Below are 22728 nucleotides of genomic sequence, written 5' to 3'. Positions count from 1 at the left end.
TATGGCTATGACCAACCTAGATAGTATATTAAAAAGCAGAGACATTACTTTGCCAACAAAGGTCCGTCTAGTCAAGGCTATGGTCTTTCCTGTGGTCATGTATGGATGTGAGAGTTTGACCGTGAAGAAAGCTGATCGCCGAAGAATTGATGCTTTTAACTGTGGTGCTGGAGAAGACTCTTGAGAGTCCCTTGGACTGCAAGGAGGTCCAACCAGTCCAATCTAAAGGAGATCAGTCCTGGGTGTTCATTGGAGGGACTGATGCTAAAGCTGAAACTGCAATACTTTGGCCACTTCATGCGACGAGTTGACTCACTGGAAAAGACTCTGATGCTGGGAAGGATTGGGGACGGGAGGAGAAGGGGACGACAGAGAGTGAGATGGCTGGATGGCATCACCGACTTGATGGACATGAGTTTGAGTGAACTCCGGGAGTTGGTGATGGACAGGGAGGCCTGGCGTGCTGTGATTCATGGGGTTGCGGAGAGTGGGACACGACTGAGGGACTGAACTGAACTGAACTGAACTGAACTGATGGTATTTTGATTTGGATTGTGACGAACTCATAAATTAATTAGAGGTAAACTGACATTTCAATTATACAACATTGAAACTTCTGTTAATAATATTTATCTCCCTATTTTTGTTCTTTGTTTCTTGTTGTTTGGTAAAGTTTTGTAGCTTTTCCCAGCCAGTTTGGACATCCTCTTTTTTAAATAATTGTTTCTCTATTTCTTTAAATTTTTCTTGCTATCATGAATAGGAATAATTTTTAAAAATTATAATCTTGAATGTATAAGACAAGTGGCTAGGTAAGTGCTGCTAAGGGGACTAGACCAGTGGTCCCTGGGTCAGGAAGGTCCCCTGAAGAAGGAAATGGCAACCCACTCCAGTATTTTTGCCTGGAGAATCCCATGGATGGAGGAGTCTGGCAGGCTACAGTCCATGGGATCGCAAAGAATGGGACATGACTGAATGACTAACAACAGAAGCATAAGACAATATCGATATTTTAATATTGATCATTATGCAACTAACTTGCCTAAATCTTTTAGTATATCTAGAGTTTCTCTTGAATTTTCCTTGAAAACAACTCTGAATTCTGTCTACTTTGTTCTTTCTATCCATTTCTACTAAGTAGTAGTTGAAAGTCACTATGAAATTGGATGAGTCACCAAAGGAGATAATAATAATAAAGGTAAGGAAGGTCAAAGAGAAAAACATTATGATCACATATATTTAAGAGTTTGGAATATAGAAGAAACATATCAAATTGACTGTTTACTTTAAAAATGAGATGCCCAAGAAGTAGATTCACTGATCTCACTTTGCTATGACCTAACCCAGATGGTCTTTATCATCTGCAATTTTCTGATGCCATTGTAGGCAGCTGGGATGTTCTGGACTCTGGGGCTCATTCTCAGTTTAGTCAGTGGAACACTTTCCAATCGTTCAGGGTTCTTCTTGTACCAGCCATCCTTTGCACTGGAATACTTTCTCAAAGACTCCAAAACATTGTCCTTTGCTTTTCATGTGTGATAAGATTAGCGTACGATTCTGGCTTCTCCATTAAGTTCTAAAGTCCTTGAAGCAGACTTTGCCATATATGAATAAAAATGGATAAGTTGTGCTTTTCCCATATTTATGCTTTTGCCTCAACAACTAACAAAGTTTCTAGCACATCAAATATGAACTTAATTGCTGTTAAATAATTAAACACTATGCGTTTGTGTATGGTGCTGGGACTGGGGAGGATGGGCACTTCACAGATGACTTACTTCTTAGAATGAGTGTTCAGGGCTAATTGTCAGCTAGCCCCACGGACAAACAGGGATGTTTTACCTGCAATGCACTGCCTATCTCTGGATTTGGTAAACCCAGGTATTGACACAGCAACACAGGAGTCAAAAGTAGTGGTTTAAAAAGAACATTATACACAGCATTTCACTATTAATTCTGGATTCCTTTCCCCTTTCCTGCTGAAGGATCCATGAGAGAAGACAACCAGTCCTCTACCCTCGATTTCATCCTCCTGGGAGTTAGCGGTCAGCAGGAAGAGGAAGATGTCTTCTTCATCCTCTTTCTCTTCATTTACCCCATTACATTGATTGGAAACCTGCTCATCATCTTGGCCATTCGCTTTGATGTTCACCTCCACAACCCCATGTATTTTCTCCTTGCCAGCCTCTCTTTCGTTGACATCTTCTTCTCCTCTGTGACTATCCCTAAGGCATTGACCAACCATCTCCTGGGCACCAAAGCCATCTCCTTTGGAGGATGCCTAACACAGATGTGTTTCATGTTAGCCCTGGGTAACACAGATAGTTACATCCTGGCTGCAATGGCCTATGATCGAGCTGTGGCCATCACCCGCCCACTTCATTACACAACAATTATGAGCCCACGGACTTGTGTCCTGCTAGTCACTGGGTCTTGGGTGATTGGAAATGCCAATGCCTTCCCGCACACTCTGCTCACAGCTAGTTTGTCCTTCTGTGGAAACCAGGAAGTGGCCAACTTCTACTGCGACATTGCCTCTTTGCTCAAGCTGTCCTGTTCTGACACCCACTTTAATGTGAAGATGATGTACCTGGGGGTTGGTGTTTTCTCCGTGCCATTACTGTGCATCATCACCTCCTATGTTCGGGTCTTCTCCACAGTCTTACGGGTTCCATCCACCAAAGGTGTGCTCAAAGCCTTCTCCACCTGTGGCTCCCACCTCACAGTTGTTTCTCTGTATTATGGGACAGTCATGGGCATGTACTTCCGCCCTCTGACTAGTTACAGCCTAAAGGACGCTGTGATAACCGTGATGTATATCGCAGTGACTCCAATGTTAAATCCTTTCATCTATAGTCTGAGGAATCGGGACATGAAGGCTGCCCTGGGGAAACTCTTCAGCAGGAGAATCTTCTCATAACCAGTATGAGATAATGTTAGAGACTAAACCAATTAAAATACACTTGAAAAGTCAGCCTTAATATTCTCCCCCTCCATGAAGCCACCTTGTTCTGTACAGACATTAAATTTCTTTTCTCAGAAATCTGGTAACATTCTATTATCCATTTATACATGTTATTGCTCCTTTTGGCAGAGTGGCAGGAAGGTTATTAGATCCTGTTTCAATGAAGCTACTGACTGGCAGAGTAAAGTTGAGAATGAGAACGTCTGTTGCTGTTGTTTTAATTGCTAAGTCCTGTCTAACTCTTTTGGGACCCCATGGACCGCAGCCCTCCAGGCTCCTCTGTCCATGGGATTTCCCAGGCAAGCATACTGGAGTGAGTTGCCATTTCCTTCTCTAGGGGATCTTCCTGACCCAGAGATTGAACCTGCATCTCTTGCTTGGCAGGTGGATTCTTTACCACTGAGCCACCTAGGAAGCCTTGAGAATGTCTCAATCATGGTTTAAGGTGTACATAATACAAATAGAAAAGGTCTGCCTTGTCTCCATCTTAGAAGGTAAGTATTGCAGTATTTCATGCTTTGGAGTCTACAAGTTATTATTTAAACATCAGTTTGGAGAATTATTAGGTTATATCACCCCTACTTTGCTTGAAAACCTTGAGGACAAGAGTTGTCTCAACACTTTGCTCTGTTTCTACAAATGTTGGTCATTGCAACCAATAACTGTTTGTGAAAGTAGAATGGGTGAATGTAAGTGAATAAATTTAATCTGATAATGATTAGACATGAACAGATTTGACATTATTTACCATCTATCCTATACTGGGTATGTTATAAAGTAATTTTGGAACCATTCAGGAAGCAGAAATTATAAAGACTTAACACAAGGAATTAGATACATAGATGCATTCTGAAAGTGACTAAAACAAGATAAAAGATGAATACTGATATAATCCAAAAGTTACTAACTGCAAAAAGAAGCTGTTTTCACTAGAACTGGGGGAAAGGAAGGGGATAGGTGGGGTTACCAGAACCTAGGATTTCAGTAGAGGGATGACCACATGACTGAAGCTCACATCTCTGAGAGGAGCTGCCAGCTGCTTTTACTTGGTCCTCACCTGCGGAGGTGACCCAAATGTTCATTCCTGGGGCTCTGAATCCTCATGAGTGTGTGCTAAGTTGTTTCAGTTGTGTCCAGCTCTTTGCGATCCCATGGATTGTAGCCACCAGGTTCCTCTGTCCATGGGGCTCTCCAGGCAAGAATACTGGAGTGAGTTGCCATATCCTCCTCCAGGGGATCTTCCTGACCCAATGTGTCTCCTGAATTGCAGGCAGATTCTTTACCACTGAGTCACCTGGGAAGCCCCTAGAAAATGATGCTTTTATTGAAAATAATGAATAAGAGAATAATTTTAAGAAAACCAGGTCTATTTTGGGCAGACTTTAAAGGTTCCTGAGGAACATACTCCAGGGAAATGTTTGATAAATCATACAATGAAGATATGAAGCTTTGCAGCAAAATTAACAGAGCATGAATCAGAGTGGCACTGATAAGAAAGTTTGGGAATAGATAAAATTATCTAAGAGCCTCTGTAGAATGACTAAATTTCGAGAAAAGGGGGGCATAATGGAGAATGAGGATTCTGGTTGGGGGAAAAAGAAACTTGTACAAGTTTGACTTGGTGTTCCTATGAGTCAAGCGATGTGTCTCTCGATTTTCTATTCATCAAACCACACCGCACAGTGTATTTTTATTGTGTTGTCATAATGTTGAGCGTGCATGCAAATGCTTGTTTTGGAAAAAGGATGAAACAATAGCCAACACAAGGAAAGCAGTAATGAGTGCTACAAAAGAAGTTCCAAATGTGCCATATAGTCTCAGAAAAAGTGGATATTTCTTTAAAGATCAAATATATTGGGTTGGCAAAAAATCAGCTGACACACATACATTATTGATACTATGCATAAAATAGGTAACTAACGAGAACATACTGTATAGCACAGGTGACCTGAATGGGAAGAAAGTCCAAAAGGAAGGGGATATATGTATATGTATGACTGATTCATTTTGCTATACAATGGAAACTAACACAACATTGTAAACAACTGTGATCCAATAAAAATTAATTTTTAAGAGTTCTTGATTAAGATCTTATAGAAAAACCTGAATGAAAATTTTGGCCAACCCAATACGTGTGTGTGTACATTCTCTTGCTATATCACATACATTATTGTCTCTTTAAATTTTCAAAAAGCCCTGCAGCACAAAATTGTAGCCCTCTTATACAAACAAGAACACCAAACCTCCAAAAGGTGAAATGACTTCATTGATGTGTTTCAAGAGGATGGTGGCTCGATGGTAAAGAATCTGCCTGCAATGCAGGAAACCTAGGTTCCATACCTGGGTCAGGAAGATTCCCCGGGGGAGAACATGACAACCCACTCCACTATTCTTGCCTGAGAAATCCCATGGACAGAGGAGCCTGGTGGGCTACAGTCTACAGACTTGCAAAGAGTCAGGCACAACTTAGCAACCGAACAACAAACAACAGGCAGATGAGGATTCAAGTTCCGTTTTCCTCATGACCAGAACATTCCCCTGGCTAAGTTGACCCACAGAGGAGACATAAAATAATAAGGATAGATATATAAGCAAGTCAGAATCTGTGCACTGGCAGAAGACTTGGCTAGAATTTTTACAGTTAGAGAGGGCACTCCGGATATAGCGCTAGTTGAATGATAGGACAGAAATGGGGAATATGGGCTCACATAGAAGTTACCAACTTTAAAGCAGTGAAGTGGTTCTTCTAGTCTGTGTCTATCCTTACACCATCGTTCAGTCCATCTAAATATATCTGGTGTCACTAAAGAGGACGGCAAGGAAATCCACAAGGAGAGAACACTAGTAACATAAACCACAGCTGTCACACTCTTTATATCTCTGGTTTCCCAGGAAGTCATGTAAATTGTTCAGGGATGTGACACTGGGCCATGGGCTGGGGTAAAAAAATAAAAGCAGAGGAAGTATTTCTACTCTAAAATCACGCTTTCCTTAAAGAGAAGGGGACCAAGATGGCATCACGCACAGACACACCAAATCTATACCTATTAATACAAACAGAACAACTCCTTTCGAAGAGCTGAGGGTTGATTGAGCAGTTTTTGCACACAGAAGGACCACCCAACAATGGGTAGGAAAGGGACTTCCCTGGCAGTCCAGTAGTTAGGACTTAGCCTTACAATGCAGGGAGTTTGAGTTCCACCCCTGCTCAAGGAGCTGAATCCCACATGGCTCACAACCAAAAAAAAAAAAGCATAGAACAGAAGCACTATAGCAAATTCAATAGAGACTTTTTAAATGGTCCATTTAAAAAAAAATCTTAAAAAATAAAGAAATGGGGAGCTTCCCTGGTGGGCCAGTGGTTAAGAATCCACCTGCCAATGCAGGGGACATGTGTTCAATCTCTGGTCCGGGAAGATTCCACATGCCATGGGACAACTGAACCCATGTGTCACAACCACTGAGCACGTGCTCTAGAGCCTGAAAGCCACAACTACTGAGCCCATGTGTCACAACTACTGAAGCCCATGCACCCTAGAGCCTGTGCTCAGCAACAAGAGAAGCCACCACAACAAGAAGCCTGAGCAACAAAGACTAACCCCTGCATGCCGCAACTAGTGAAAGCCCGTGAGCAGAATGAAGATTCAGCACAGCCAAAACATAAAGAAATGGGTAGGAAAGGTGGAGACGTGGTAACCACAGGAGCCCCAAGCCCTATGCAACAACCTACAAGAGGGAGGGATGTTACTGAGGAGCCTGAGCACAGACTCACCTGTCCTAGGACACAGTGAAAAAGCAGCAGTTTAAAGTGTGTCTAGACTACCTTGGGGGCTTCCTTGGTGGCTCAGTTGGTAAAGAATCCACCTGCAATGCAGGAGACCCAGGTTTGATCCGCGGGTGGGAAAGATCCCCTGGAGAAGGAAATGGCAACCCAATCCAGTATTCTTGCCTGGAAAATCCCATGGACAGAGGAGCCTGGCAGGTTATAGTCTGTGGGGTCACAAAGAGTCAGACACAACTTAGTGACTAAACCAGCACCACCAATCTACATGGGAAGAAGGTTTTTTAAAAATATAAATTTCTACTCTTTTCTCAGATAGAGTTCTAGAGAAAGATGAAATAGAATTATACTATGTTTCACACTTAACACCAGAAAGATTTCTATGTAGGCTGGAAGTAAGACAGGAGCTTAATTATACCATAATCTTTACAGCTCCCAAGGGCTGGTTCCATTTTGTGCTGAAGCAGAGAACAGGGGCCCACTTTCCAACAAAAAGGCCAGAATAGGTCAGCCCAGGGCTTTGACCCTGGAGACATACTCTGGGAAGATGTTGCCCATCCCTTTTTTCTAGAGAAGAACTCTGAGATCAATTATCCTGAGAACCGCTGTGTCCCATTAGGGCACAGCTGTAGGAGGATGCAAGTAGTCTCCACTGAATGGTTACTCTGACCGGTTGGAATGAAGGTCTGAGTGAATCATGTTTCAGGAGACTTTAAAACCTGCAGCATAATTCCAAACGTTCTCCTTGCTGTGACCACCTTGCTTCCTTACAGAGGAAGCTAGAATCCTCATCTCCAGTCTCCATACAGGACAGCTCTTCTCACCCCTTCTGCTCCACGATTAGGAAACTTGGGGTCCTTCTTTCCAAACCACCCCAGGCCTATCTCCTTTCCAACGGGAAGAGAGGACCAACTTCGCCAGGCTACTATCAGCACTTTCTCTAGCACACCCACTCCCCAGGCGGAATCTGCTAGAACAGGTGGCTGTTAAATTCCCTTTTGTGGAAGAGGCCAGAAGGCCACAAGACTAGGACCCTTTTTGAACATTATCTGAGCTGACTTCCCAGGTAGGGGCTTTGGATATTGGAGAAGTGACTCTCTATCACAGTGGCAGCATGAGATAGATAACCTGCAACTGCCCTACATGTATTCTCTCCTTTGAGTCTCTAAAACCCTCAAGAGGTAAGTACAATTATTATATGCTTTATCAGGTGAAAAAATAATTAACTGAATTAAAGTCAAATAGAGATGGTAGCAAAACTAGGACTCAAGAACCAAAGTTCTCAAGGTTTGATGGGTGTGTGTGAGAGAGACAGACAGACAGACAGACAGAGAGAACATGCTTCCCTTCTGATAATACTTCTCACTGGGTTTTCTCTAAAAAAAAAAAAACAGGACGAGATGAAGTAGCTCTGATTTGGTTGTCTCAGTCTTGAACTGTCCACTTCCTAAAGTAATATTGTTTGTGTGTGCACAGACTAGCAGTCACACAAGTGCATTATTTTAGAAAAGAGCTAAAGAGGGCACTCCTTTCACCCCCACATTCATTGTCAAAGCACTGATGCGCTGACCTACTGGGGAGTCTCAGAGCACTCAGAGGATGCCTTTTGGTATGCTTCCTGTGTCATACAACAAGGCGAAGCATTTGGCTTCTTCTATCCTCGGCATCACCACACTCATGCCACGGATATCACAGAGTCTAAACACCTTCCATGAAAATGGATTTTAGCAGGCAGCATTTCCCGGGACGCTGGCTTAATTCCAGGGAACTCAAGGCTCTTACTCTGCCTGTAGCTTCACACTGATCCCTACCTGCCCCCTCTCTCCCATCCCTGACTCCTCTCTGTGGGGGCTTTTGCTTTTTTACCTCTTTCTGTAGGGTTTCTGCAGAAATCATTTCTCCGCATGATGACACTGGCGTCCACCCCTAAGGACCTCTACCAGTCCCTGTGCTCAGGAATCTCTCTGCTCTCATTCCCTGTTTCTTTGGTTCCTGCGTTGATTATACCAACCGCTGCTGTTCTGGTGCTAGTCTTGCATGCTTTCATTTTTTTTTTATTTCCTTGTAGTTGTTCTTGCACAAGATAAGCATTCAAAACACTGCCTTATGAATCAGTCATTTAATATATATGTCCCAATTTCTCTGTTTACATTAAATAAAAGCTTGCATACCTGTATTATCAGAAAAGGTTCATTTTACTCACATCCACTATATTATCCCTAATTCATTTGTACCTAATGAATAAAGTCCAAATTATCTGTGTTGGTCAAAACTCCTCACAATATAACTCTAAATTTCTTTTCCTGATTGAATTCTTCTTATTCCCCTACCTGAACCTTCAGCTTCTGATAAAGATATACAACATGTGGTTCTGCCTGAAGGTACCCTTCACTGTCTAAACAATTTGTCCTTGAGATTTTTTCCATGATAAGAAACTTGGACTTCATCTATTAGGTGATATGTAGAAAATGGGTGGTTTTAAAGAGATAGACACAATCATATTTGTATTTTATAACATAATTGTCAGTTCAAAAAGCAGCCATCTCTATAAATAAGCCTAGATGAGCATTGTATTTGGCCCCTGGGTCCCCATTCCAAGTCTAAATAACTTCCATTTATTTTTAACCTCTTCACAAGGAACATTCTGTCTCTTACATTGACTGAAAAATAGATTTGAACCACCAGCTTCATGACTACACTCTAGACCCAAGTATCATCCAACCTGTGAAATATATATTTTAAGTTAAATTTACTTATTATAAAGTTATTAAAACATCATAATGACAAAGAGTATAACATTAAAAAACTTATCATCTAGATTTAACAAATATAAGATTTGATCAAATTTACTCCAGTTTTTTTTGGAATATGGTTGATTTACAATTTTGAGTTAGTTTCAGGTATACAGCAAAGTGATTCAGTTTGCTCCAAATTTTTTAAAGAAATAAAAATTAGATACATTCAAAACTCCATTTATTCCCATCCCAAATCTCAATTTTCTCCTTTTCCTTTCAGCAATAACTGTATTTCTAGAGTTGATAATATACTCCCATTCAGAATTCATACTTATAAATTATAATATATCAGATAGAAAATGATGTTTGTCAAAACTAAAGCACTGAGTCTCTACTTCTGCTTTGTCAATAAGTTCATCCGTACCATTTTTCTAGGTTCCACATATAAGTGATATATATATAAAAACAAACTGTATAAAAACAAACTATGGATTCCAATGGGGGAAGGAGAGATGGGATAAACTAGGAGACTAGGATTGACATCCACACACTACTATGTATAAAATAGACAATTAATGAGAACCCCATGCGACGAGTTGACTCATTGGAAAAGACTCTGATGCTGGGAAAGGTTGGGGGTGGGAGGAGAAGGGGACCACCGAGAATGAGATGGTTGGATGGCATCACCGACTCTATGGACATGAGTTTGAGTGAACTCCGGGAGTTGGTGATAGACAGGGAAGCCTGGCGTGCTGTGATTCATGGGGTCGCAGAGAGTCGGACACGACTGAGCAACTGAACTGAACTGAACTGAACTGAACTGAACTATACAGCACAGGGAAATCTACTCAATGCTCCCTGGCGACCTAAGTGGGAAGGAAATCTAAAAAAATAGGGGATATATGTATGTATAACTGATTGACTTTGATGTACAGAGGAACCTAACACCACATTGTAAAGCAATTATACCCCAAATAAAAATTAGTTTTAAAAAACTAAAGTACAGAGACAGTAAATAAAAAAGTTGGGTTGCTGCTGCTAAGTCACTTCAGTCATGTCCGACTCTGTGTGACCCCATAGACAGAAGCCCACCAGGCTCCCCCGTCCCTGGGATTCTCCAGGCAAAAACACTGGAGTGGGTTGCCATTTCCTTCTCCAATGTGTGAAAGTGGAAAGTGAAAAGTGAAAGTGAAGTCGCTCAGTCGTGTCCGACCCTTAGCGACCCCATGGACTGCAGCCTACCAGGCTCCTCCATCCATGGGATTTTCTAGGCAATAGTACTGGAGTGGCTTGCCATTGCCTTCTCCAAAAGTTGGGTTATAAACCAATTATTTGAAATTAAATCAACAAGATCAGATGTAGAGGTGAGGGAAAACTGGATGAGTGTGCCCAGGAGTACACCACATGTGGGGAGCCCATATAATAAACCTGGGTATAATTCAAGAAATATTGAGTGTAAACTTATAGGTACACAAAATGAACACTATTTCACAAGAATCTCTCTGGAAGAGATAAAAATAAAGAAGGTTTTCCTTTTCAAAAAACCTTGCCAACTATTTGGGTTGCATATGCAGTGCATAGGGAGGGATTCTTAGACATGTTAGAGTACAACAAATGTGGAAATAAAGGAAAAAGAGATCAAGTGTACAGATGTAGGTCAAACTGTCTACTAAGCAGCAGCTGAAGCCACAAAGGGGTTGAATGAGTCACCAAAAGAAATAACATAGAAAAGGCAGGGAAAACAGAAAGGGCTGAGCTTCCATATAACAAGGGTTTGGAAAAGAGGTAAAACCTACCAAGAGCTAGTAGAAAATATACACTTTGAAAATGGAACATCTGAGGAGGAATTTTACTAGGCTTGCTTTGCTGGGACCTATTCCCAGTGTCTTTCTGATCTGCGTACACGTGTGCTCAGTCACTCAGTCGTGTCTGACTGTTTGCGACCCCATCCACCAGGCCCCTCTGTCCATGGAATTTTCCAGGCAAGAATATTGGAATGGGTTGTCATTTCCTACTCCAGGGGATCTTCCCAACCAAGGAATTGAAACTTCGTGTCCTGCATCTCCTGCATCGGCAGGTGAATTCTTTACCACTGAGTCACCTGGGAAGCCCGTCTTTTGATTTACAATCTTCTAACACCAGAGAGTTCCAGAAAAACATCTATTTCTGCTTCGTTGACTATGCCCAAGCCTTTGACTGTGTGGGTCACAATAAACTGGAAAATTCTGAAAGAGATGGGAATACAAGACCACCTGACCTGCCTCTTGAGAAACCTGTATGCAGGTCAGGAAGCAACAGTTAGAACTGGACATGGAACAACAGACTGGTTCCAAATAGGAAAAGGAGTACATCAAGGCTGTATATTGTCACCTTGCTTATTTAACTTCTATGCAGAGTACATCATGAGGAACGCTGGGCTGGATGAAGCACAAGCTACAATCAAGGTTGCCAGGAGAAATATCAATAACCTCAGAAATGCAGATGACACCACCCTTATGGCAGAAAGGGAAGAAGAACTAAAAAACCTCTGATGAAAATGAAAAAGGAGAGTGAATAAGTTGGCTTAAAGTTCAACATTCAGAAAACTAAGATCATGGCATCTGGTACCATCACTTCATGGCAAACAGATAGGGAAACAGTGGCTGACTTTATTTTGGGGGCCCCAAAATCACTGCAGATGGTGACTACAGCCATGAAATTAAAAGATGCTTACTCCTTGGAAGGAAAGTTATGACCAACCTAGACAGCATATTAAAAAGCAGAGACATTACTTTTCCTACAAAGGTCAGTCAAGTCAAGGCTATGGTTTTTCCAGTAGTCATGTATGGATGTGAGAGTTGAACTATAAAGAAAGCTAAGTGCCAAAAAATTGATGTTTTTGAACTGTGGTGTTGGAGAAGACTCTTGAGAGTCCCTTGGACTGCAAGGAGATCCAACCAGTCCATCCTAAAAGAGATCAGTCCTGGGTGTGCATTGGAGGGACTGATGTTGAAGCTGAAACTCCAATACTTTGGCCACCTGATGAGGAGAGCTGACTCATTTCAAAAGATCCTGATGCTGGGAAAGATTGAGAGCAGGAGGAGAAGGGGACGACAGAGGATGAGATGGTTGGATGGTATCGCCAACTCAGTGGACAGGAGTTTGGATAAACTCTGGGAGTTGGTGATGGGCAGGGAGGCCTGGTGTGCTGCAGTTCATGGGGTCACAAAGAGTTGGACACGACTGAGCGACTGAACTGAACTGACTGAACACCAGTGTAAACGCCTGATACCACCTGGGCTCTGGGATCAATCAATAGAACAGTTTCTAATTATCCAGGATGCTCCATGTACAACACATTCTTTGTACTGAAGTTTTTTCTTCAAATACTCTAAAATGCTTCCCTTTTCCTATCATATACAATAAAATTCCTGTGACAATTAGGATTCTCCATGAAGTTATAAGGTCCTTAAGAGCAGAGACTATGCCATATATGTCGAATAAATTGACAACCATATTTTCAACATGCTCATGATTTTTCCACAAGGCCTTACAAAGTATCTAGCACACACAAATTGAAATTTAATTGTTGAATGATTAAATCAAAGGTTTTTAATCAGGAGAATGGGTATCACTGATCTTCTTAGCCTGTGTCAAATGCTCTCTGACAATTAGATTGATGAAAAGGGATCACTTTCCCCAAATATTAATTATCTCTGAATTTAGCATACCCAAGTATAAACACAGGTAATCCAATGTGGTGAATCAAGAATATATTAGACATGGTACTTCACTAAAAATTCTGGTTTCTTCTCTTCCCTTGCTAACAAAGGAGCTATGAGAGATGAAAACCAGTCCTCTGTCCTGGATTTCCTCCTCCTAGGACTTAGTAGTCATCAAGAACAGGAAGACTTCTTCTTCGTCCTTTTCTTGTTCATTTACCCCATCACATTGATTGGAAACCTGCTCATCATCTTGGCCATTCACTCTGACATTCGCCTCCACAACCCCATGTATTTTCTCCTTGCCAACCTCTCCTTCATTGACATCTTCTTCTCCTCTGTAACCATTCCTAAGACACTGGCCAACCATCTCCTGGGCACCAAAGCCATCTCCTTTGGAGGATGCCTAACACAGATGTATTTCATGATTGCCTTGGCTAACACAGATAGTTACATCCTGGCTGCAATGGCCTATGATCGAGCTGTGGCCATCACCCGCCCACTTCATTACACAACAATTATGAGCCTACGGACTTGTGTCCTGCTAGTCACTGGGTCTTGGGTGGTTGGAAATGCCAATGCTCTCCCCCACACTCTGCTCACAGCTAGTCTGTCCTTCTGTGGAAACCAGGAAGTGGCCAACTTCTACTGTGACATTGCCTCTTTGCTCAAGCTGTCCTGTTCTGACACCCACTTTAATGTGAAGATGATGTACCTGGGGGTTGGTGTTTTCTCCGTGCCATTACTGTGCATCATCACCTCCTATGTTCGGGTCTTCTCCACAGTCTTACGGGTTCCATCCACCAAAGGTGTGCTCAAAGCCTTCTCCACCTGTGGCTCCCACCTCACAGTTGTTTCTCTGTATTATGGGACAGTCATGGGCATGTACTTCCGCCCTCTGACTAGTTACAGCCTAAAGGACGCTGTGATAACCGTGATGTATATCGCAGTGACTCCAATGTTAAATCCTTTCATCTACAGTCTGAGGAATCGGGACATGAAGGCTGCCCTGGAAAAACTCTTCAGCAAGAGAATGTCCTCACATCCAACATGAGCTCATACACTGAAGACTGCAGTCACCAATTAGGGTATACCCGCAGACCGATCCCCAAAGTCATCCCCTCCAAAAAGCTGCCTAGATCTTTCCTTCTGGAAATTCCTCCTCTCAGAAATCTTGTAACAGTTATGAACCACGTTACTCAAATTACCACTTTGTACATTTTGTTTTGCTTTGGCAGGAATATTGGGTTCATGTCCCAGTTAAACAACTGACTCTGAGAGGAAAAGTGAGAAAGACTGAGGTTCAGCCTCTACATCCACATGTAAAGAATAATAATACCTGCCCAGGCACTGTATAAGGTGCAAGGATCACTATGGTTCAGACTATGAAGGCTATAAATTACTATTCAAATGTCACTAGATTTTTTAATAATTATGCTAATTATTAGATTACTACATTTAATCACCTCTACTGTTTGTAAGCCTCTTAAGGCAGAAGCTGTCTTAACATATCACCATACCTTTCAGTCTTGGTCATATAAAGTGCATCCAGTGAACACTGGTGGAGAGCAAAATATATGAAGCTATTAGTCTCTAAACTGTAATATAATCATGATGATATGTAATCATAGTGGATATTGCACCCATTATGTACCTCGAATGTCAAAAAGGATTCACTCTGGGAACAGAAATCAAAACAGATATGTTTTATTTAGAAGATTTACCTCCCACAACATGGTTGATATCACTTCAATGTGGAATCTAAAAAAAATCATACAAATGAACTTATTTACAAAACAGAACTAGAGTCACAGATGTAGAAAACAAACATGGTTAACAGAGGATAAGGAATGAGGGATAAACTGGGAGGCTGGGACTGGCATATACATACTACTACATAATTGCAGCCATGAAATTAAAAGACACTTACTCCTTGGAAGGAAAGTTATGACCAACCTAGATAGTATATTAAAAAGCAGAGACATTACTTTGCCAACAAAGGTCTGTCTAGTCAAGGCTATGGTTTTTCCCGTGGTCATGTATGGATGTGAGAGTTGGACTGTGAAGAAAGCTGCATCGCCGAAGAATTGATGCTTTTGAACTGTGGTGCTGGAGAAGACTCTTGAGAGTCCCTTGGACTGCAAGGAGATCCAACCAGTCCATTCTAAAGGAGATCAATCCTGGGTGTTCATTGGAAGGACTGATGCTAAAGCTGAAACTCCAATACTTTGGCCACCTCATGCGACGAGTTGACTCACTGGAAAAGACTCTGATGCTGGGAAAGGTTGGGGGCGGGAGGAGAAGGGGACGACAGAGGATGAGATGGCTGGATGGCATCCCTGACTCTGTGGACATGAGTTTGAGTGAACTCCGGGAGTTGGTGATGGACAAGGAGGCCTGACGTGCTGTGATTCATGGGGTCGTGGAGAGTCGGACACGACTGAGCAACTGAACTGAACTGACTGAACATATACAGTAGATAACCAGGGGCTTCCCTGGTGGTTCAGTGGTAAAGAATCCACTTGCCAATGCAGGAGATATGGGTTCAATCCCTGATCCAGGAAGATCTTACATGCTGCCGAACAGCTAAACCAGTATGCCATAACTATTGAGCCTGTGCTCTAGAGCCCAGAAGCCACAACTATTGAGCCCACACACCACAGCTACTGAAAACTGAGTGCTCTAGAGCTCTGCAACCAGAGAAGCCACTGCAATGAGGAGCCCACACACCAAAACTGGAAAGTTACATGCGCTGCAACCAGAACAAAGCCCGCACAGAAACAAAAGACCCAGCACAATCAAAGAAATCATTTTTTTAAAAAACAGCTACCTATTAAGAAGCTATTGTTTAGCACACTGAACTCTATAATGTACTATATGGAACTGTACTCTATAATGGCCTATATGGAAACAGAATCTTAAAAAAGGAAGAGTATGTATATGTAAAACTGATTCGTTTTGCTGAAACTAATACAACATTGTAAATCAACTATACTCCAATAAAAAGTTAAATCAAAAATGAATAGCAAGTTTAAAAAAAGAAGATTTAATACAGGGAATTAGATTGTTGTTGTTCAGTTGCTAATTCATGTCTGACTCTTTGCAACCCCATAAACTGCAGCACACCAGTCCTCCCTGTCCCTAATTATCTCCAGGAGTTTGCCCAAGTTCATTTCCATTTAGTCAGTGATCCTCTCCAACCATCTCATCCTCTGCTGCCCTCTTCTCCTTTTGCCCTCAATCTTTCCCAGCATTAAAGTCTTTTCCCATGAGTCGGCTGTTTGCATCAGATGACCAAAATATCGGAGCTTCTGCTTCAGTATCAGTCCTTCCAATGAGTATACAGGGTTGATTTCCTTTAGGACTGACTGGTTTAATCTCCTTGCAGTCCAAGGGACTCTCAAGAGTCTTCTCCAATGCCACAGTTCGAAAGCATCAATTCTTTGGCGCTCAGCCTTCTTTATGGTCCAACTATCACATCCATACATGACTACTGCAATTAGAGAATAAGATGAAAAAAGAGAATGCTGAGATAACCCAGAGTAAAAACTGCAAGAAGTTACAATATCTCAAGGGAGCAAAATGCAAAAGGTGGTGTTACCAGAACATTGGAACTCAGAAGGAAGACCACATATCTAATGCTCATATCTCCAAGGAGAGCTGTCAAATAATCCACCTGGAGAGATTAAGACAGTTTCTGGATTGTCCTGAATACTGCTCGTTTATTTTCTGAAATGTTGTCAGTTCTGCCTAAAAAGCCAAGTGCAATTATGTAGTGTTCCTTATTCACTTCTGTTTGCTGTTTCTATGTCAATTTCATTTTCATCTACATTTATTTGTTTCATACTCTCTTATTTTAAAGGTCTTAAAATATTTTAAAATTCAAAAAATCTTTTTTTTGTTCCCTTCTTTAAAAAACTTTCTAATATAATTTTTCATCCAAGTAATTAAGGTGTTTTTCCTCTTCTGTTATTCTGCAAATATATTGCATAGGCCATTTTATAGTATCTTTAGAAGAGATTTAACAAAGTTTGGGATTTTATAACAGACAGTAAATTTTAGCCTCTGTGACAATCCACAGGATTTTCTCATGGGAGGTAAGAGATTCCTTTTATAAGCTAAGGAAAGTTATAGACACTTTACATAGAAATGGTTATAATATTTGAGGTTAAAACATGGTTTTCTTCATAGTTCTCTCTGATGCCATTACACGATTCCTTGCCCCTAGTGAGCCCTCAGAAAACAAAAAGTGGAATTAGTAAGATATTTTGAAAAGGACATAAAGAGAAAAAAATGACTAGGATGAAAATATTTATCATGAGATGTTATATTATCCACGTCTGTGAAGCCCAAGTCCTAGACAGTGACTGTGGTCTGAGTAACAGTAATAACAGAGCAAATACGATGGTGTAACCTGAAACAACTCCAAGGGAAAATGTAATTCAGCAACTGTTTCAAGATCGGTAGAATCTGAAGAAGATTTTGGAGAGTCATCCAATAGCTACATGGCTAGTAGTAAAAGAGGTAGTTGATAGGTAGTATTATAGGAGCAAAAAAGTAGCACAGAGATAATAAAATAACAGGTAAATTTTGCTAAGTGCCTCTTGAGAAACCTGTATGCAGGTCAGGAAGCAACAGTTAGAACTGGACATAGAACAACTGACTGGTTCCAAATGAAGAAAGGAGTACGTCAAGGCTGTATATTGTCACCCTGCTTATTTAACTTATATGCAGAGTACATCATGAAAAATGCTGGGCTGGAGGAAGCACAAGCTGGAATCAAGATTGCCGGGAGAAATATCAACCACCTCAGACATGCAGATGACACCACCCATATGGCAGAAAGTGAAGAGGAACTCAAAAGCCTCTTGATGAAAGTGAAAGAGGTGAGTGAAAAGTTTGGCTTGAAGCTCAACATTCAGAAAACAAAGATCATGGCATCTGTTCCCATCACTTCATGGGAAATAGATGGGGAAACAGTGGAAACAGTGTCAGACTTTATTTTTTTGGGCTCCAAAATCACTGCAGATGCTGATTGCAGCCATGAAATTAAAAGACGCTTACTCCTTGGAAGGAAAGTTATGATCAACCTAGATAGCATATTAAAAAGCAGAGACATTACTTTGCCAACAAAGGTCTGTCTAGTCAAGGCTATGGTGTTTCCCGTGGTCATGTATGGATGAGAGAGTTGGACTGGGAAGAAAGCTGATCACCAAAGAATTGATGCTTTTGAACTGTGGTGCTGGAGAAGACTCTTGAGAGCCCCTTGGACTGCAAGGAGATCCAACCAGTCCATTCTAAAGGAGATCAGTCCTGGGTGTTCATTGGAAGGACTGATGCTAAAGCTGAAACTGCAATACTTTGGCCACCTCATGCGACGAGTTGACTCACTGGAAAAGACTCTGATGCTGGGAGTGATTGGGGGTGGGAGGAGAAGGGGACGACAGAGAATGAGACGGCTGGATGGCATCACCGACTCTGTGGACATGAGTTTGAGTGAACTCCGGGAGTTGGTGATGGACAGGGAGGCCTGGTGTGCTGTGATTCATGGGGTTGCAAAGAGTCGGACACGACTGAGCGACTGAACTGAACTGAACTGAACTATATATCAGGCTCTGGTTTAAGAACTTTTCAGATATCAGTTCATGTGATCCTCATAACAAATTTCTGAGAATGTTGCTGCTGCTGCTTTGTTATTCCAGTTATACAGATGAGTACATGCATGCTAAGTCGCTTCAGTCACGTCAGACTCTTTGCGACCCTATGAACTGTAACCCTCCAGGTTCCTCTGTCCATGGGATTCTCTAGGCAAGAATACTGGAGTGGGTTGCCATGCCCTTCTCCAGATCTTCCCAACCCAGGAATCAAACCCATGTCTCTTATGTCTCCCGTATTGTTAGGCAGATTCTTTACCACAGCACCACCTGGGAAGCCCCACAGAAATGAGTAAGTACATTTAATAACTATGCAAAGTTACTTACAGCACGGAAGAGGCAGAACCTGGACTGAAACCCAGTCAGAGCTCACAGCCTTCACCATGGTCCTCTACAGACCGCTACTACAGAAGGGGCTAAGTTATAGCATAATGACCACTAATTAGGGCTGTTACAAAGGTGATACATACATGAGGCGGACTAGATAACATCTAGAACCTTTTTTTCTCTAAGAATCTAAAAAATTCAAAGACTTACAATCAAAGCACAAGAAAAAAGAAAGTTTAATTTCCCTCATAGCCTCCCCTAAGACAAATCACAGATAAAAGATGAAATATACTCTTCTTTGCACATTTAACACCAGAAAGGCTTCAGTGTAGCCTAGAATAAAGCCCAGGAGTTCAATTTTACCACACTCCTTGCATCCCAAGGGATGGTTCCAGCTTGCGCTAAAGCAGAGGATAAGGGTCCACATTTCAACAGCAAGGCCAGAATAGGTGAGCCCAAAGCCTGTACCCTGGAGACACTCTCTGGGAAACTGCTGCCCATCATTCTTTCCAGAAAAGAACTCTGACAAAATTACTCATGAGAACAACTGTATCCCCTCAAGGCACAGCATGTAATGAGTCTCAACAATTACTCTGACTTTGGCCCGAATTAAGACATGAGAGAGTCGTGTTTCAAAAGACTTTATAACCTAGTGAACCACTCACCGTTTTCTCTATCATATGACCCATCGTGCTTCCTTGAGGAGGAAACTAGAGTCCTCATCTTTAGCCCCCATCCAGGCCAACTCTTTCTGGCTCTTCTGCTCCACAGTGGGAAAACTCAGGGCTCCTCTTTCCAAATCATTTCTGTCTTCTGCCTCAGAAACACAGGACCAGAGACCCTCCTCTAGGACTGCTACTAACACATTCTCCAGCATGCCTGCCTCCAGAAAGGAAAGCTAACAGGTATCAACTGGACCAACTGCCTGTAAACTCTCCATTCATGGAAGAGGAGTGAAGGCCACAGGACTAAGTCCCTTCTGGAAGCATCTGAGCTGACTCCCCAGGTAGAAGCTGTGGGTGTTGGAGAAGAAACTTTTTACAACAGTGATACCAGGGGATTAAATAGCCAGTAACTGCACTTCATGCATAATCTCCTTTGACCCTCACAATACCAGGAGAGGTAAGCAGAATTATTGTCATTTTACCAGATGAAAAAAAAACGGTGAATTGAATTGTCTTCACAGATGTAGAGGCAAAACAAGGACCCAAACCTTGGCCTGAATTCAGAACCCAAGGTCTCCTGATTGGATGAACAGAAAAAGAGGAAGGGAGCAGAGAGGGAGAGAGACACTCCCCTTCTGACAATGGTTATTCTTGGGCCCTTATCCATGAAAACCGGGTGAGCAAGGGGTAGTTTTGCTTTGGTTAAGCCATTCCTCAGCTACTTCCTGAAATAATACTCTGTGTGTGTACATATGCATGCATGCAGGTGAACTCACAAAAGCCTGCTGCCTCTGAGAGAAGCTACACACCTTGCACTCCCATATTCAACAGTGCATGTTAACAGACCCCTTAAGGAAAATAAGTTATTTCTCTGACAAAGCAACAATAGGTCAAAGCACTTAAGAGGGTGTTTCTTTCCCCTGAACTACTACCTCTGAAGCCACAGGGAAGAATTTGGCTTCTTCTGAAAAACTGTCTTCAGCATTTTCACACTCATGAGACAAGTATCTTAGAACATAAACACTTTCCAGGAAAATGGATTTCAGCAGCCCATCATTTCCTGGAACTCTGACTCAGGGCCTCTGTTCATAGCATTCATGCTGATGCACCTCCTGGCTCCTCTCCTGGGGACATACGGTTCTTTTACTTCTCCCTTCAAGATTTCAGCAGAAATCATCTCTCTCTGTGATCTGCAATGGCAGCTTAGCATCTAATTCTGTCTTCTGTATTGAATACATGGATGAAATTCTTATACTTTTCACATTTTGTATGTTTTCCACATGTCTTACAAAGTAGCAGATGCAATCCAAAAATTAATATTTCTTAACTGATTAAATCCTAGATGTTGGGTGATTGTTCTGGGGTGGAGGAGGATGAGCATCTCTGATTCACAGATTGCTCAGTTTTTATTCATGAGTGTCCAGGGGTAATCCTTGACTAGTCCTACTAATCAATAAAGATATTTCCCCCAAAATATTGGTTATCTCTGATTTAGTTAACTCAGTTGTAGAGATGGTTGGTCATGTGAGTCAAAAATGGTGGATAATTACACACAATAACCACGCTAATAATTCTGGATTCCTCTCCCCTTTCCTGCTGAAGGAGCCATGAGAGAAGACAACCAGTCCTCTACCTTCAGTTTCATCCTCCTGGGAGTTACTGGCCAGCAAAAACAGGAAGGCTTCTTCTTCTTACTTTTCCTGTTCATTTACCCCATCACATTGATTGGCAACATACTCATCATCTTGGCCATTCGCTCTGACATTCGCCTCCACAACCCCATGTATTTTCTCCTTGCCAACCTCTCCTTCGTTGACATCTTCTTCTCCTCTGCAACCATCCCTAAGGCGCTAGCCAACCACCTCCTGGGCACGAAAGCCATCTCCTTTGGAGGATGCCTAACACAAATGTATTTTATGATTGCCTTGGCTAACACAGATAGTTACATCCTGGCTGCAATGGCCTATGATCGAGCTGTGGCCATCACCCGCCCACTTCATTACACAACAATTATGAGCCCACGGACTTGTGTCCTGCTAGTCACTGGGTCTTGGGTGGTTGGAAATGCCAATGCCCTCCCCCACACTCTGCTCACAGCTAGTCTGTCCTTCTGTGGAAACCAGGAAGTGGCCAACTTCTACTGTGACATTACCCCTTTGCTCAAGCTGTCCTGTTCTGACATCCACTTTAATGTGAAGATGATGTACCTGGGGGTTGGTGTTTTCTCCGTGCCATTACTGTGCATCATCACCTCCTATGTTCGGGTCTTTTCCACAGTCTTACGGGTTCCCTCTACCAAAGGTGTGCTCAAAGCCTTCTCCACCTGTGGCTCCCACCTCACAGTTGTTTCTCTGTATTATGGGACAGTCATGGGCATGTACTTCCGCCCTCTGACTAGTTATAGCCTAAAGGACGCTGTGATAACCGTGATGTATATCGCAGTGACTCCAATGTTAAATCCTTTCATCTACAGTCTGAGGAATCGGGACATGAAGGCTGCCCTGGGGAAACTCTTCATCATGAGAATTTTCTCACAACCAATGTGAGGTCATCCTACATTGGAGACTGCCCTTAGAATTTAGGGTGCACTTGGAAATCCATCCTCAATGTCATTCCCCTCCAAGAAGCTGTCTTTGATCTTTCCAGCTAGAAAGTCCTCTTCTCAGAAATCTTATAACAATTTATGATAGATCACTTTGTACTCATCATTGTCCATTTAGCAGAGTGGAAGTCCAGGAATATTAGGTTCTTGTCCCAGCGAAGATACTGATTATCAGAGTAAATTTGAGAATGTTTGAAGCTCAACTTCTACATCTACATATTAGGAATAATAATATATGCCCCACCACTGTCACAGGTTTGAAGGGTATAAATCACTATTTGAACGACAATTTTAAATG

The 22728-nt window shown here is 42.1% G+C and overlaps 3 protein-coding genes across 3 annotated transcripts; all 3 read left to right on the top strand.

The window, feature by feature from the left end:
* Nucleotides 1–1858: 1858 nt before the first annotated feature.
* LOC129536904 (olfactory receptor 1A1-like) lies at nt 1859–2920 on the top strand. The gene has a single exon (XM_055396108.2). It carries the CDS (start codon nt 1991–1993, stop codon nt 2918–2920), a length of 930 nt encoding a protein of 309 aa, XP_055252083.2. The 5' UTR covers nt 1859–1990.
* A 10377-nt stretch (nt 2921–13297) lies between these two features.
* LOC129536902 (olfactory receptor 1A1) lies at nt 13298–14236 on the top strand. The gene has a single exon (XM_055396094.2). It carries the CDS (start codon nt 13298–13300, stop codon nt 14234–14236), a length of 939 nt encoding a protein of 312 aa, XP_055252069.2.
* A 7199-nt stretch (nt 14237–21435) lies between these two features.
* LOC129536895 (olfactory receptor 1A1) lies at nt 21436–22374 on the top strand. The gene has a single exon (XM_055396079.2). The coding sequence runs from the start codon at nt 21436–21438 to the stop codon at nt 22372–22374; it is 939 nt and encodes a 312-aa protein (XP_055252054.2).
* Nucleotides 22375–22728: the final 354 nt, after the last annotated feature.

The sequence above is a fragment of the Moschus berezovskii genome, chromosome 20 (genome assembly GCF_049115385.1).
Source record: "Moschus berezovskii isolate FMDL1 chromosome 20, NW_MosBer_1.0, whole genome shotgun sequence".
Lineage (NCBI taxonomy): Eukaryota > Metazoa > Chordata > Mammalia > Artiodactyla > Moschidae > Moschus > Moschus berezovskii.
Note: the sequence above shows the minus strand (reverse complement) of the source record. Positions and strands in the feature narration are given on the sequence as shown.

Excerpts from the sequence above, each read along its gene's own strand:
- LOC129536902 (XM_055396094.2), top strand. The coding sequence starts at position 13,298 with ATGAGAGATGAAAACCAGTCCTCTGTCCTGGATTTCCTCCTCCTAGGA.
- LOC129536895 (XM_055396079.2), top strand. The coding sequence starts at position 21,436 with ATGAGAGAAGACAACCAGTCCTCTACCTTCAGTTTCATCCTCCTGGGA.
- LOC129536904 (XM_055396108.2), top strand. The coding sequence starts at position 1,991 with ATGAGAGAAGACAACCAGTCCTCTACCCTCGATTTCATCCTCCTGGGA.